Here is a 16,037-nt window from a genome sequence, read left to right as displayed (position 1 = left end):
CTGGGATGGAGCCCACACTGGACCGCATGCAAGGTGTGTAGACTGCTTGGGATTCTCTCTCTTCCTTGCCCTCAGCCCACCCCTCCCGATCTTGTGCTTTCTCTCAAAAACAACAAAAACAACAACAACAACAACAACAAAAGGATGTATCTAAAATACAACACTCAAAGGTGAAATTTCAAACATGTTTCTCCTAAGGCTGGGAATGAGACAATGATATCCTCTATCATCAATTCTGTTCTACATTATAAAGCTAAGAGATATTAACTACAAAGAAAACTATTTTAAAATGTATAAAGATTGGAAAGGATTGGGTTAAATTTTCTTTATTCACAGATGATATTATTGTATAATCTTCTGGAATGATGGAAAGGTTTTCTATCTTGATTTAGGTGGTGGTTCCAAATATATACACATAAAAGTAAAAATTTACTCAGTATATACTTAAGATTTGTGCACTTAGGGGATCCCTGGGTGGCTCAGCTGTTTAGTGCCTGCCTTAGGCCCAGGCGTGATCCTGGAGTCCTGGGATCGAGTCCCACATCGGGCTCCCTGCATGGAGCCTGCTTCTCCCTCTGCCTGTGTCCCTGCCTCTCTCTCTTTTTCTCTCTCTCTCTCATAAATAAATAATAAAATAAAAAAATCTTAAAAAAAAAAAAAAAGATTTGTGCACTTAGGTAAATTACACCTCAATATAAAAAAAATATCTAACAAAAAATGCACTGATGAAATCAGCTAAAATGGCCTTTTAAAAATAAACTCAGGAAAAAAAATAAAAAAATAAAAATAAAAATAAACTCAGGGACACCTGGGTGGCTCAGTGGTTGTCTGCCTACAGCTCAGGATGTGATCTCGGGATCCGGGATTGAGTTCCACATCAGGCTTTCTGCAGGGAGCCTGCTTCTCCCTCTGCCGATGTATGTCTCTGTCTCTGTGTGTCTCTCATGAATAAATAAATCTTTTTTAAAAAATTAAAAATAAAATAAAAATTTAAAAATAAATTCAAATGAAACAAGACAGACAAAATGTTGCTAACTATTGACATTAGGTAATAGGTACATGGGAATTCATTTTCTCTACTTTTGTGTATGTCAGAAATTTTGCCAAATGGAAAATTAAAAAGATAAAATAAAAACTTTAAACACATTTTAAAACTCACCATATTATTTTGAATGTTAAATAAAAGTCTTACCTTTCCTTCTGTTGCCTTCTTTGTTGATGAAATTTCCTTCATTAGTTTGGGAATTTCCCTGTCAAATTTGAGGAAATTCTTTAGATTTCCAAGGTGTAACTCTTTAGAGAAATATTTTAGATTATAAAATACACTTTCATGTACATAGTGCCTGAAAAATATGTAATAAAAATTAAAGTGGGTTCACATACTCTAATACAACTGCAATATGCCGATGTCGAATTCTGACCCAGAGGTCATCATCTTCTTCAAGGATTGCCTCCTTCTCTTTCCCATCTGTTTTGTATCTGCAAGTAGACAGAAATATAAATCTTTTGGATTACCCCCCACCAAAAGTGGAAGAAACAGTTTTACAAATACTAATTTTAACACTCAGCTCAAGAAATTGAACAATACACACTATTCAATCAATATTTTAGGAGGATAATGAATACCTAATCAAAACTATGGCATATTGCTATCCTTACATTAAAAATCAAAGTGCTATCTACCAAGATATTTTTGTTTTCAAATGTTAGGATTTAGCTATATTATAGTTTTAGGGTCAGCAAAATGGTATTTTATGAAACAAAAATTCAATGTCCTACAATCAACTCTAAGAACAACACTGAATTTATATTAACATCTCCTAATTGCTTAAAATACTATTTTGATGTGTTCATCATAACCATCAACATAACTATCAAAGACTCATTAAGTGAAGAACAGAAATTCACCCCTAATGTAGCCTATTAAATACTGATGTCAGAGTTCACACTTTCATAAACATGTATCCAAGTAAATAAATTCATAAACATGTATTATCTGTTTCTATATTCTTCCCTAATCCTATAAACCACATCTCCTTTGAAGAATGGGAAAGGAAATGAGAGAAAAACTAATGTAATCATAAAAAATTGTGATTGCTTTAATGAGTCCTACTGAAGCAAGAAGCAATTCAAGGAGTTCATGAAATTACTCAAAATGGGCTTCCTGAATGCCTCCCCAAATGTAATTTCTCCCTTCTCTTTTTTATGCAGATAGCCTCCTTCCATCTGTGGAGCTAGGGAGATTCAATCACCCTTGCAACTGTCAGTTTCCTGAGCCAAGATTAGGAAGGGCAGCTTTGAACTTTCCCAGCCCTAAACTGCAGACAATAAATGTAGATTTCTACTGTATGAGTGCACTCACTTCCAGAATTCCCCAAATTATAGGCCCCCCTATAAAACCATTTACCTATGTGGTCTTAATTGCAGATATCCAAAGGTAGAGTGACTGTGCTCACTCAGAATACACTAAGAACGGAAGCCGCCCATTTGCAATTTAAAATGCCACTTTGTACTCATATAATATCTTTAACCTTTGATTTATAAACAAAGATTACGGCAGGCAGTAAGCCTAACAATAATAAAAGAAGATGACAACCCTATTTTAAGAGTACATTTAAAGAGATCACCAAAAATCAATCAATCACCAAAATAAAAAGTAGAATATGGATACTGAGAATTTTCTGCTTTGTATTGGTTCCATTAACAATTGTAATGGACTACAAAACATAAGTAGTTCAAGCTTCCATCTTAGTCTTATCTCTGGACTTTCCTGATTCATAATAGAGTATTGCTGGTTTTTTTTTTTTTTTTTTTTTTTAAGCCTCTTCTTTACTCTTAAAAAATTAAACCTGGCTTTCTTTGCCATCAAACCTAGGGAGTGAAATTTTTTTTTTTAAAGTAGGCACTACACCCATCACAGAGCCAAATGAGGGGTTGAAGGGAGATGACGGATGGATGGATGGAAGGGGAGGGGCAAAAAGACAGGGAGAGAGAATCTTAAGCAGGCTCCATACCCACCCAGCTCAAAGCCTGACATGGGGCTTGATCTGACCTGAGCTGAAATCAAGAGTTGGGATGCTTTAGACAACTAAGCCACAGGTGCCTTGTGAGAGACAAATATTGTAAATACTAGGTTATTTACATGGGGCAGCCCGGGTGGGTCAGTGGTTTAGTTCTGCCTTCAGCCCAGGGCCTGATCCTGGAGACCCCGGATCGAGTCCCACATTGGGCTCCCTGCATGGAGTCTGCTTCTCCCTCTGCCTGTGTCTCTGCCTCTCTCTCTTGTCTCTCATGAATAAAAATAAATAAAATCTTTAAAAAAAAAAATCTGACATGTATGTTTATAGTCTGAAACCAAGTCCTTTAATTCCTTTTTTTCCTTTTTAAAAATTTAATTCTTAGGGGATCCCAGGGTGGCTCAGCGGTTTGGCGCCTGCCTTTGGCTTAGGTTGCGATCCTGGAGTCCCGGGATCGAGTCCCGTGTCAGGCTTCTGGCATGGAGCCTGCTTCTCCCTCTGCCTGTGTCTCTGCCTCTCTCTCTCTTCTCTCTCTCTTTCTCTCTGTGTCTATCATAAATAAATAAATAAATCCTAAAAAATAAATAAATAAATAGATAGATAAATAAATAAATAAATAAAAATTTAGTTCTTTTTTAAATCTCTTGGGCAATGAAGGTTTAGAGACTGAACGACAAGAGATAAACAGTATCTCTTCTGAAAACTCTGAATAAACTGTTTAAAACTACTTTTGTATTAGAAAAATAGCAATACTGATTCCTATATATCACCAGACAGTAATATAAATTACACAGAGAAAAATTTAGGAGCCAGGATTTGACCAGAATACAAATAAACACACAACAAAAAACACATAAATTACAATACACACAATAGAAAATAGATCTTTTCATCTATTAGAATTACTAGATTAATTTAAATATAAAATTTCAGAAAACTAACTCATTTTCCTTTTTCTACTATGCTTAAGCAGTAAATCATAGCTGAAAAATGCCAATTTGGACTTAGAGATTATGATATTAACATGTAATATATACATGTATGTACATCTATATATGCTCAAAATGATTCACAGTAATACAATAAAATAGTTCCTTGATAGAAAAGTTATTTCACTTTTCATTTAGCTTTCTGTTTGGCATTACTTTTAAACTACATATGCTTATATTAGAGATAAGTCAATAGGTATCAAATTAGTAACACTATGCCCATTCTTAGTAGTTATCCTATTCAGTTTTCCAGTCTCCTAATCTTCTTAAATACATTATATTGACAAGACATACACACAGACACTTTTGCATGTGTGAGTCAGAATAATTATAGCCTAACAAGTTTGAATATGGTTTCCACTTCAACAAATATAGTAGTGAGCCTGGTATTTACTCTTAACATAAGCAAAAAGTCCAAATTCTACCTGTTTAAATGTACCTTTGTTGTACACATTAATTAAGGAAGTAACTATACCAAAAAAGCTTTTTCAAAGCAAATTATCCATTAACTTACAAGGTCAAGATATTTTTAACAAGTTATGATTATAGCGGTAAGAGAATGGTTAGGTTTCTGAATATCAAAGTTACAGGGGCTTTAGATTTCTGGTGCCTACATGAATGCTCATATCCTATATATTCTGTTTGTATATGCCCTTTATATGCCCTTCAAGTTATACTTGCTTGTATGTATCATTCTCAATTGGCAGTAGATCATATGCCATTGCCTGAAAGGTCAGTTCATGCAGGACAGTGGACACAGGATCAAAGCCACGATCAATTATTATGAGCTGGGAATGAGTTTTACCCTGGAATAACAAGATAAAATTATCTTCAGAAATTTGAATTTCTTTGTGTGAACACCTTGTTAATATCTCAGAAAACAAAAGCAGATTTCTCCTAAGTTCTGTCTCATTCTTAAGAACATGAAGTTCTATTAAAATAGAAATTCAGAGTGGCACAACAAAGAGAAAAACAAGACTATAAAACCAAAAGCTTTCATAATTAGATTAAGGGGTTATATTCAATATTACAATATTGTGAAAATTCATTGTAAAAAAGTAACATCTGCCTTGCACTAAAATCCATTTTCTGAGGAATTCAGCTCCATAGACCCTAAAACTGATATAAATTATGAATAGTATTTACTAAAGCTCTAAGCACAAGTGCTAAGCAAAAAATATATAATTTAATTCTTATAGCAACCATGTGGGGCAGGTATTATTATTTCCATTTGACAAGGGCATTAAAGCTTAAAATTTGTAACCTGCCCAAATCACATAGCTAGTCAGTGGCAGAACAGATATTCCATCCCAGGTCAGTTTCACTCCATGCCTGTGCTCTTAACTGTTATGCTATTTAAAAAGATTATACTGATGCCAGCTAGGATGGCAAATCAAAACGAAAGCCGTGTTATTAATTCACAAATAGCACTAATCATGAAACAGTGAATAACAGTGGCGGGAAAAGTATTGTTAATATCAGTATTTTCCATACTTTGTTTTAGAAATTAATAAATTTTTTGAATTATTAAAGCAGTAAGAAATAACTACAAATCCATGCACGTGATGAATCACCAAATTCTGCCCCTGAAACTAACACTATACGTTAACTTGACTTTAAATAAAACCTTCAAAGAAAAAAATAAGTAACTACAACTCATTAGACAGATGTTTCCTATTTATTTACATATATGAGACATAGTTAAATTACATGAAATAGACCTTTAAAAATTTTTAATTAACCATTTTCATTTAAACCTTGAGACAGGGACAACCCTCTTGGATCCCCTCCTACTTTGGGAGCTTTGTACTACCACTTTACTATCTCACTCAAAAACTCTTGCTTTGCTGTAAGATAAACCTTGAGACAAATACATGGTTAAGAGCATGGCCTCTGGAATCACAGAGATCCAGGTTGGAGTCCAATTTTGACCACTATTTTGCTATAAGACTTTAGACAAACTGTTTAACTTGTTAGTATCTCAGTATTTTCATTTGTAAAACAAAATACAACCAGAACCTCTGCTGTTCTGTAGAACCGATGACTGTAAAGATTTAATGTAATAACACCATAAGACATTTAGTGCTTAGCACTTAGCCTTCAATTCATGTAAGTTTTAAGTCCTCAAAAACACAAATAGAAAAAGTGCAATGTAAGTTGATATTAAGGATTGGGGTTATGATATGTGGAAGGAAGTATCATTTGACCTAAAGAGTCAGGAAACGCTTCGGAAAGGAGGTGACACTTCATTATGCCCTTAAATGAAGGAAAATTATCCAGCATTTGAAGGATGTATAATTTCCCAGGCAGAAAAATGGAAAGGACAAGTTTGTTTATTGCGGATTCTTTTTTTTTTTTCATTGAAATTATGAAGGACAAAAGGGTATTTACTAACATACTGATTGTATGTCTCTTCTCTCATTCAACATACATTTATTATTACTATGCTACCCACTGAGCCACTATCCTCCTAACTACAACCAGAACAGCTTTCACCAGACCTCTAGTAACTTTTAAAGTTCTAGACTAACACTACATCTAAGCTTATACCCTCCCATTTCAGTGCAGCTGTTTGTGAACTTCCCTTTTTCATTATGCCTCTGCCAAAGAATCAGGTTATTAAAGCAAAAAGTCCCTCTTCTATAATGTACTGATTCTTTAAGCTCAAGAGCCCCTTCCACTGGGATGCCTTCCAAGATTCCAAATAGAAAAAGATTCAAGCCCTGCTTTCGTTCCCTTTACATTCTATGTATTATTCTTTTCATTCCACATACTAAAAAACACTTTATCAGTGGTTTCCTCTCTCATCTCCTCTTAGTTCTAAATTATCAACAGTTTCTTCCGTTCACTTCATATGGCTCCCTAGCCTCTGGCCCCACCTCCTTCAGTCTACTCACTTCATTCTCCAACCCAAGCCTAAATGCTGGTATTCTCCAGGTCTCAACCTTAGTCTCCGATTACTTTATACTATTTTCATAAGATAATAATAGCTGCCATTTATTAAACTCCTATATGTGCCAGACACGTTAATTTGCCTCATCTTCATACTAATCAACCAAGCTAATATGTTTACCTCATCCATTTTATAAATGAAAAAACTCAAGTAGATAATTTGTACAAAGTCACAGAGCTAGCAATAACTAGAATATACTGTTTACTCAGTAGCAAGCATTGTTATAAAAACCCTCTCTCTACTTTATAAAATAGGTATTCTTATTATCCCCATTTGTAGATAAAAAAACTCAGGCACAGAAAAGTTACATAAGTTGCCCAAATTGACATATCTATAAATTAAATGGCAGAGCCCAGATTTGGACATAGTGCTTACTTCAAACATGTATCTTCCCCACAAAAACCACACTATTAAGGTTTCAGCTACCATCTATGTTAATGATTCCCCAATAAGTAGTGGAAAATGAACAATAGCTTTTTTGCTTTATGAAGAAATAACAGACTTTGTGCATAATCACTATTTGCCTTTTATACATTACCTTTATTTGGCTCTTTTCATCAATTTTGTAGTAGTTTTCAAGTTTTTTTTCAACAAGCTGGGCAAGCTTACTGGCATTATCTAGAGGTTTACTAAAAGTGGAAAAAATGTTCAAACAATTATCTTTCTTTCAAAACATATGTTATAATATCTAAAGCTGAATTCTAAAATTAAACCATGCTAGTTTATTAAGTTTATCAACAGAAAAATTCAGATAATAACAAATATAATATTATACTAATTTGTCTGGATTTTACAAATGTAAACCTTTTATGTGCTTCAATTTTCTTAATGTAAAGAAAATAATACATATAAGTAAAATTGCAGTTCCTTTTATTTCCTTCCCAATTCCTAGGCTTCTCCACTACTCTATCTAACCAAGATCATGAATTTGGTGTGCAGTCTTCCTGTCAATGCTGTTATATATAGTTACTATTTTATATATGTTTTATATATGTTTGAGATCTATGTTGACACATATATACCAAATTTATCATTTTAGTTCTAAATAGTATTCGATCATATGATTCTACTGGATTCTATGTATTCATTCCCTTAAGAATAGACATTTAAGTCAGTATATTTGCCTAAAAGTATAACTGCCAAGTCACAAAGTATATTATTTTTACTTTTCTAGATATTAGTATATTGCTCTCCAAATAAGTTGACCAATTATCCTTCCCACTAGCAGTGTGCGATATCCCAACATGTTCTCTAACAGCTGATCATCTTTCCAATATAATCTTTTGCATAAAATCTTGTATATCACTCTCTTCTAAAATGATAAAATCATAGTCTAACTTAAAACTTCATGATCAGTGACATGTTATTATGGTACTTTTGAGTCTACAAGAAAAATGCTGGAAAAGGCTCCTCAACTAGCATACCAACCTCAAAAACAGAGGATCTCATTGTGAGGACTTTGGAGAGTTAAATAAAGCAGCAACTATAAAGAATAATTTATTACCCATTTTGCTTTAAAATATTTCAAGGTATCCCTGGGTGGCGCAGGGGTTTGGCGCCTGCCTTTGGCCCAGGGTGTGATCCTGGAGACCCGGGATCGAGTCCCACGTCGGGCTCCCTGCATGGAGCCTGCTTCTCCCTCTGCCTGTGTCTCTGCCTCTCTCTCTCTCTCTCTGTGTGTGTGTGTGACTATCATAAATAAATAAAAATTTAAAAATAAATAAATAAATAAAATAAAATATTTCAAAAGGAAGTAATTTTATGTTAGAATTACACTGTAACAGTCCAGAAGATATAAAGGAATGCTTTGAGGGATCCCTGGGTGGCGCAGCGGTTTGGTGCCTGCCTTTGGCCCAGGGCGCGATCCTGGAGACCCGGGATCGAATCCCACATCGGGCTCCCGGTGCATGGAGCCTGCTTCTCCCTCTGCCTGTGTCTCTGCCTCTCTCTCTCTCTTGCATGGAGCCTGCTTCTCCCTCTGCCTGTGTCTCTGCCTCTCTCTGTGTGTGACTATCATAAATAAATAAAAATAAAAATAAAAAAGGAATGCTTTGAGAAAATACATGTAGAACTTTAAAAGCCTAAATTATTCTTTAACTATTTTAAGAACTCAAAACAGGTCCATAGGTGAGCTTTTTAAATTATTAATTGGTTATATTTACTCATTTCCCTCAACAGAGCTAATACCAAGAGCAGAAACTTGAACACTGAACTCTACCAGAAGATAAACCACTTAGCTCTGTTCTCCTGAAGTTGAAATGTAATTAGTACATTACCTATAAGAAAAAGAATGTTTTCAAGACCTGATGTATGTATGAGTAGAGCTTATTAGGTAACATCTGAATTAATGGGATTTGCTATACTTTTCTAAGTAATTAATAGATTTTTTAAGTGGTTGAGAGTAATATAGCTTAAGGTATCACATGAATTTGAAATTAAACAGTTGGGCCAACAAACTTGACCAATGCCAATGTTTAAATTAAAGAAACTTCTAAAAGAGAAGTGAGTGATAATACTTATAGGAAGTACCACAGTATATTTATACTACTACCATTTTACTAGTGCCATGCACTATTCTGAAAGCTTTACAGAGTTCTAACAACAACTTTATAAGATGGGTATTATTATCATTCCCATTTCATAGATAAGGAAACTGAAGGCATAAGGGTCACACAGCTAGTAATTAGCAGGGATTAAAATCCATGTTGTATGTTGGTTACATACAACAACATAAATGACTCTCAGAACATAATGTGGAATAAACAAGCCAGAAACAAAAAATATTATATAATTTCATTTTACCAAGTTCAACATCAGGCAAAACTAAAAATGTGTTAGAAGTCAGGATAGCAGTCACCTCTGGGGAGGAGAGATGGTGTGATGATCAAGGGGGATCATGAGCAGAACCTCTGAGATGCCATCTACATTCTATTTCTTGACCTTGGTGGGGTTAGAGGATATGTTCACTTTGGAATGATTTACCAAGCCATACATATGTAATTAATATACTTCACAGTAAATTTTATTTTTAAAAAGAAGCAAATAAATAAAAGTACATAGTATCAAAGTCAAACTTTATCTTTTTAAAAAACCCCAATAATCTATTTAAAATGGCCACTGGAATTAGACACTATGAACACTTCAACACTAAAACCACTATTCAGATAATATAGCAATTCAAATTTGGTGAAAATGTAATAAAACATTAACTTTAAGACTGTATTCTCTATATCACAACAAAGACCCTTCCTCTAAGCATTTCTTAAACTCATGAAAAAGTGCTTGCAAATCACACCAAATTTAAGCTCTGAAATTTAGTAATAAAGGCTGTTAGTTGCTCTGAAATTTCAACCTTAAACTATATCTTCTATATGTACAGCATAATTCTACATGGAAAATAAACTGCAAACCAATGAACACAAGCACAGAGACATTACTTACCTTTACACTAGAGATCAAATAGAAATCGTAATATACAGACACTACTGAGTATCTTACCTTTTATATCTTACTCCAGGATTTTCGTCCAGGGTAGCACACACTGTTACTATCTGCTCAGCCATTGCTTCCATAATGGCATCTTTTCCATTTGCATTACTAGGGTCTGGACTGTAACAGTAATAGAATGCATCTGGTACATCAAGAGTATAAACCTAAGTTAGGCCGAAAAAAAGGTCACACTGTCAATTTGCTGACTTAATTAAAAAATAAATAAATAAATAAAAAACACAGCTATTATTTGGGACATTAAAAAAATTACTTGCACTAACCACGCTGTTTCCTGAGGCCACTGTGTCTTTACCTCATTCAAGTCTCATTTTCTCTCTGTCCTCTTGATTTCATCCCTATTTCTTTTCTCATTCTCCTTTCCTGCTTAGTCTACCTCTCTCCGTCTTTACCTTAATCAAGTCTCATTTTCTCTCTGTCCTCTTGATTTCATCCTTATTTCTTTTCTCATTCTCCTTTCCTGCTTAGTCTACCCCTCTCCCTCAATTCTTGTTTCATATACAGATTGTACTGTTTGTTTTTCACTACCTGTGCAACAGATGAACAAATCTGAGGTAGTCAAACTAAAAAATCTAATACCTGGCACAAATACAACAAAGCCAAAATTGGTCTATATATTTGACCTACATTAAGCAACTTAATCCATTAGAGAATAACCCAGAAATTTTCCATAGTTGAGATGTTTCTTCAATTCCTCAGGTAGTCTTCATTTCCTTAAAATAGAAACATATTTCCCAAAAACACCTATTGTGTCAGACCTAGTAACTGGTCTAATCATAGATACACTGAAACCTCAAAGACACATTTATTCAACTAACAAAAGCATTTACTTATGTACAAAGAACTGGATTAGAGATTTACTATTATTGTGTTATTTGAAGAGTACAAAAGAAGCAGCTCTCTAACTGGGGTTGGGAGTTCTCCATTAAACTAATTTTTATTTTTTAAAAAATAATGATAGTAATCCCTCTTAGCCTAGGATAACGTATTGAGTGTAAAAGTAGGTATATAACAATTATCATAGGTTAACTACTAAACTATGAATAAGCTTCCTCGTGAAAGTGTCCTTTCACTGTAGGGCATTCATTTCTTTGAACGTAACACATAACCAAGAGCAGCAGCCCAAAGAGGGATGGAGATTTAGCCATAGCTAATCCACTTATGTCTGTGTTGCTCAAAGTGTTGGCTGTTGTATTAACTGCCAAAAAAGCACTTCTCATAGTACATTATCACACAACAGTAGCTAATATTATCTGTTCAAAAATACTTACTGCCCTGGGACAACTGGGTGGGTCAATCAGTTAAGAGTCTGACTCTTGATTTAGCTCAGGTCATGAACTCAGGGTTGTGGGATCAATCCCTGAGTTGGGCTCTGCACTGGGCTCTGCACCTCCTTCAGATTCTCTCTCCCTCTCCCACCCCCAACCTCTGCTCTTTCTCTCTCTTTCTATAAATAAAAAAAATAAAATAAAATAAATTAAAATAAAATAAAATATATAATAAAATAAAATAAATAAAATAAAATAAATAAAGCTTACAGTCCTTCCCTAAAGGGCCTCTCACTCACTGAAGTTAGCGTTAGCTATCATCAATGGGAATGAGTAGAAGTGACCCATTCTACTTCCCCACAAAAGCTTTAAAGCCATTGGTGGGGGTGGGGGGGTGGGTAAGTGGAAGGAGCCATTGTGTGGCTCTACCATTTCTCTTTTACCTCTGCTACGTCCCAGACAAGGGCTGCTCCTTGAGCTTAAGACCTGGAATGAAGAGAATACAGAGCACAGCCCCAGGCAAACCACAATGGACAAAAACACAAATGAGAAACAAACTTGGTTATTGTAATATACTGAGATTTAGGAAGTTGTTACCACAGTTTAAATTAATCTAAACTGATAGTCCAATAAACCAAAGAGAATTTCAGAGCTGGTTTTCATTCTACACTCCCATTTCTTCCATTTCCTTCCTCCCCTTCTCCACTTTTCATGTCCACTATTACATGTTCCTTTAGACTATTACCAAATACTTTCTTCAACGTCATGATCCATAATCAGCTCCTTAAAGACTCTCCCCACCCCTACCACTTCCATCTACTTTTCTTGCTAAACTATAGCTGGCTTAGCTCTATTTCTATCTAGACATCATCTAGCACCCTCTCTACTAAACTCCACCAGACTCTGTACTACCTAAGGTCCACCATCATCAGTTTCCCATACATTCTTGAATGTCTGACATCTAATTGCTTTAATGTATATGTGACAGCAGTAATTATCTTAAACTCTCTGAGAGATTTCTTTAATCTCTTTGACTCAAATTCAGGAGTGAATCAACCTCCTTCCTCTCTGTGCAACCTCTAAATGTGCTGAATGTCCAACTTTTCTTTGGAGCACTATCATATCTGATTTTAATAATCTCTCCCCAATGGTCTCCTGACTTCTACTTTTCCTTAAAAACATTAGGACCAGTCCCATGGTCTTCTGCATCAGTGCATTTTCTGCCATTATTCTTGGTGGGACCTGGAGCCTCTTACAACAGTCCCAACCTACCTATAGAGACAGATCTATCTAACATATCTTCAGCCTTTATAATGCACACTTCTGCTGCTCCCCTCTACTTTTCTGCTTCTGTATCTCTGCATTCAGGCTATTCTCACTTTCCTCTTCTTTCTCTCTTTATTACTATCTTATGAAATTCTATCCATTCTTCAAATATTTTCCCATTCTCCCAGTACAAATTAATCTCTTTTCCTTGCCTCCCCCAAAACCATTCTTCCCGTCCTTTTCAGTAACCACACCAGTTCTCTGGGGGAAGCAGCCACATATCTACATATGCATAGCTAAAAGACTACATTTTTTTCCTCATACATTTATGTATACCCATGTGACTAAATTTTAGCCAACAAGATATAAAGGAAATCTATATACTTTCTTCTTTCTCTCCTTCATCCTGCTTCCCCAAATGAGGATGAAATTATTCTATAGTTACCTTGGATCATGAGGGTCATCCCTAGAATAGGCCCTTGACAACTTTGTAGAGTCAGCATACCTGCCATACATAACCCATTTCCTGACTTCTTTTATATTAGTAAGAAATAAATTTCCATTTTGTTTAAGCTATTGCAAGTAAATTTTTCTGTTCTATGCAATTAAATCTAATCCTAATTGATATCATTTTGAAAATGTTTAATTGTTTGGACTTCTTTTACAGCATTCAGGTACATGTAGGGCATATATCATACTCAGCACAACAAATCACTTTGCATCTAGCAGACAGCATCCACTGCACATGATCTTGCATAACTCAAACAGCTTAGTTGTATTTATTATCTTCACTCACAAATGAACAAAAGTTCAAAGTACTTTCACTATAATTCCTCCATAGCAGTTAAGTTTACTACATAAACCTTGTTAAGATATCAAGGAAATAAAGGCAAAAGCTTCATAGGGGAAAAACAAAGCAGATAGACAGGACCTTAAATAATCACAACATTTTGCAAAGACCAGTAAGATGATTCTCATGAGAGTCCTCTATATAGACAAAGACAAGTTATTTCCATCACCAATCAAATTGGTCAGATAGCTACACAAATCTCTCTTTCAAAAAGAGCAACTGCAGAATTTTAATGAATTCTGAGACTAAAACTATATTTACCATCTGTACAGCAGATGCTCTGGATATGCTTGTAATATTTCTCACACTACTGTTTATATCCCACGTCATTTAGGAAGCCCATTTCATCCTACACTAAACTTACATATCATATTAAAAGAAATAGGTCTTAAGGTAACCTTTGGAAACAATCTAATGTTAAATGGTTATCTTAAAATTTTACAGTTTGGATTTAATTTCTTTTTGCCCCAAACTGCAACAGCTTAAAAGAAAAATCTCTTTTCTAGAGCCTTTCCATCTCTTAAAATACTGACCTTATGGTTCCAAACAACAGTGAATTATTCTAATTCTATGAAATGTTAGAATCCAAACATAGACAACAGAGCACAACAAAGCTGAGCAATGCACTCGCTGTGTGATTTGGGGCAGTTACTTAACTTCTCTGATTTTGCCATTTTTAAAATGAAGATGGGATTACTGTCTATTAATAGAACTATTATGAGGATTACATGAATATATTTACGGAAAACATTTAGCAAAGTGTCTGGCATAGAGAGTACTATATAGGTGTTTCCTATCACTTTTATTATTAATTGGAGGCTAATAACTATTCCAAAGTCAAAATGAATTTTAAAAATTCAAAATTTTTTATGTTAAAATAATCTAATAATGTTCTATAAAAAATTTATTGAAGAACATTTGTTTTGTTATTACAAATGGTCACAGAAGCTGAAAGTATTTCTTTGGAGTCATCTAACATAGACTGTGCTCAGAATCTTTGGATTTCATAATCTGGTAGTGCTGTAAAACTTGACATATACAGGACTTAGTGGCAGCCGTAAAATTTAAACTCCACTTTCATGATGTTCTATTTCAATTTATGCTCTTCTCCTTTCCTTCATCATGAGAAATGTCTACTTGTGAATTGTTCAAGATTCACTAAATACACAGTATATAAAACATCTTTAGGATATACCTTATTAACAAGTAAGTTCATAAAAGGTCATAAAATCAAATTTTAAAATCCATTGTGAGCTAAAATTAAAAAAAAAAAAAAAAGAAGAAGTACCTGAGATTCAAGTGGAATGAAGGAAATATTTATTTCTTTACATCTTCTTATTGATTTGGAGCAAGAAGCCTTAATTTTGTTAAAGAGACTATCAGGGCAAACTGAGATGGAAAAAGAAAAATTAGAGTATTAACTCCATCTAAATTTTTATTCTTTTGAATTAATCATTTCAACATTCAAGATTTTTTCTACATAGAATTCATGACTTTTACAAAGTAATTTACTATGAGTACAGAGATAATATGTAAATATTCTTCACTTTACAGAGCAAATATATTCTAGCGAAGAGGACTGTAACAGAAATTCCATTTTCCCAATTCATAGGAACCATATCTAAGATTATTTCCTTAGAGAGCTGCTTATAGCAAACTAAAATTGGCAGGAAGTAAAATCAGATCCAAATCCGGGACTTAATAAACTTTTATAAGACTTTCAGAACTTCTTAGGAATTTATACTAGTTCTCTAAATTTTAATACTAAGTGCAACCACACCAAAACTAACCAAAGTATTAGTTTTCCCTTCTATGTATTACAAGAACTTCTCTGAAGACGGGAAATCCTGAGACTGATAAATTCCAGATCTTAGAGCCTGTTCCACCTCAACCTCACCTTTAATCTAGGTTGGAACATCAATCATTGGGTCCTAGTGTCATTTAACATGATGTTCTTTAGTCTCAAGATTCCTTAAGATGCTTCACACACATTAACTTTTATCAATTCCATAAACATGAATTTCTGTATAGTAAGGCTATTTAAAGGATTAAAAAGTTATGGCATGGTATTTAAAATGCAAAGTACTACAGGTATGAGATAAATAATAACTTACAGGAAAAATATACTAGTTAAAATGATGAATCTCTAATAGCACAGACCAAGACTGCACTTAGATGAATGGCATT

General features: G+C 34.3%; 1 protein-coding gene across 4 annotated transcripts in view; it reads right to left on the bottom strand.

The window, feature by feature from the left end:
* STXBP3 (syntaxin binding protein 3) overlaps positions 1 to 16,037 on the bottom strand; it is a 55,435-nt gene that overhangs the window by 22,637 nt on the left and 16,761 nt on the right. For 3 of the 4 annotated variants that reach the window (XR_013384653.1, XM_077905707.1, XM_077905705.1), the window contains exons 6-11: positions 15,139 to 15,239; positions 10,458 to 10,612; positions 7,498 to 7,588; positions 4,688 to 4,812; positions 1,384 to 1,479; positions 1,193 to 1,250 (exon numbers count right to left, since the gene is read on the bottom strand). Coding sequence is in view for 3 of the 4 variants with exons in the window: in XM_077905707.1 (XP_077761833.1) it covers positions 1,193 to 1,250; positions 1,384 to 1,479; positions 4,688 to 4,812; positions 7,498 to 7,588; positions 10,458 to 10,612; positions 15,139 to 15,239 (626 nt within the window). In the remaining variant the exon portion in view is untranslated. The remainder of the gene's footprint in view (positions 1 to 1,192; positions 1,251 to 1,383; positions 1,480 to 4,687; positions 4,813 to 7,497; positions 7,589 to 10,457; positions 10,613 to 15,138; positions 15,240 to 16,037) is intronic. The other variant, XM_077905706.1, reaches the window with a different exon arrangement.

This window comes from Canis aureus, chromosome 8 (assembly GCF_053574225.1).
Source record: "Canis aureus isolate CA01 chromosome 8, VMU_Caureus_v.1.0, whole genome shotgun sequence".
NCBI classification, from domain to species: Eukaryota; Metazoa; Chordata; class Mammalia; order Carnivora; family Canidae; genus Canis; species Canis aureus.
This window is presented reverse-complemented; position numbering and strand designations above follow the sequence as displayed.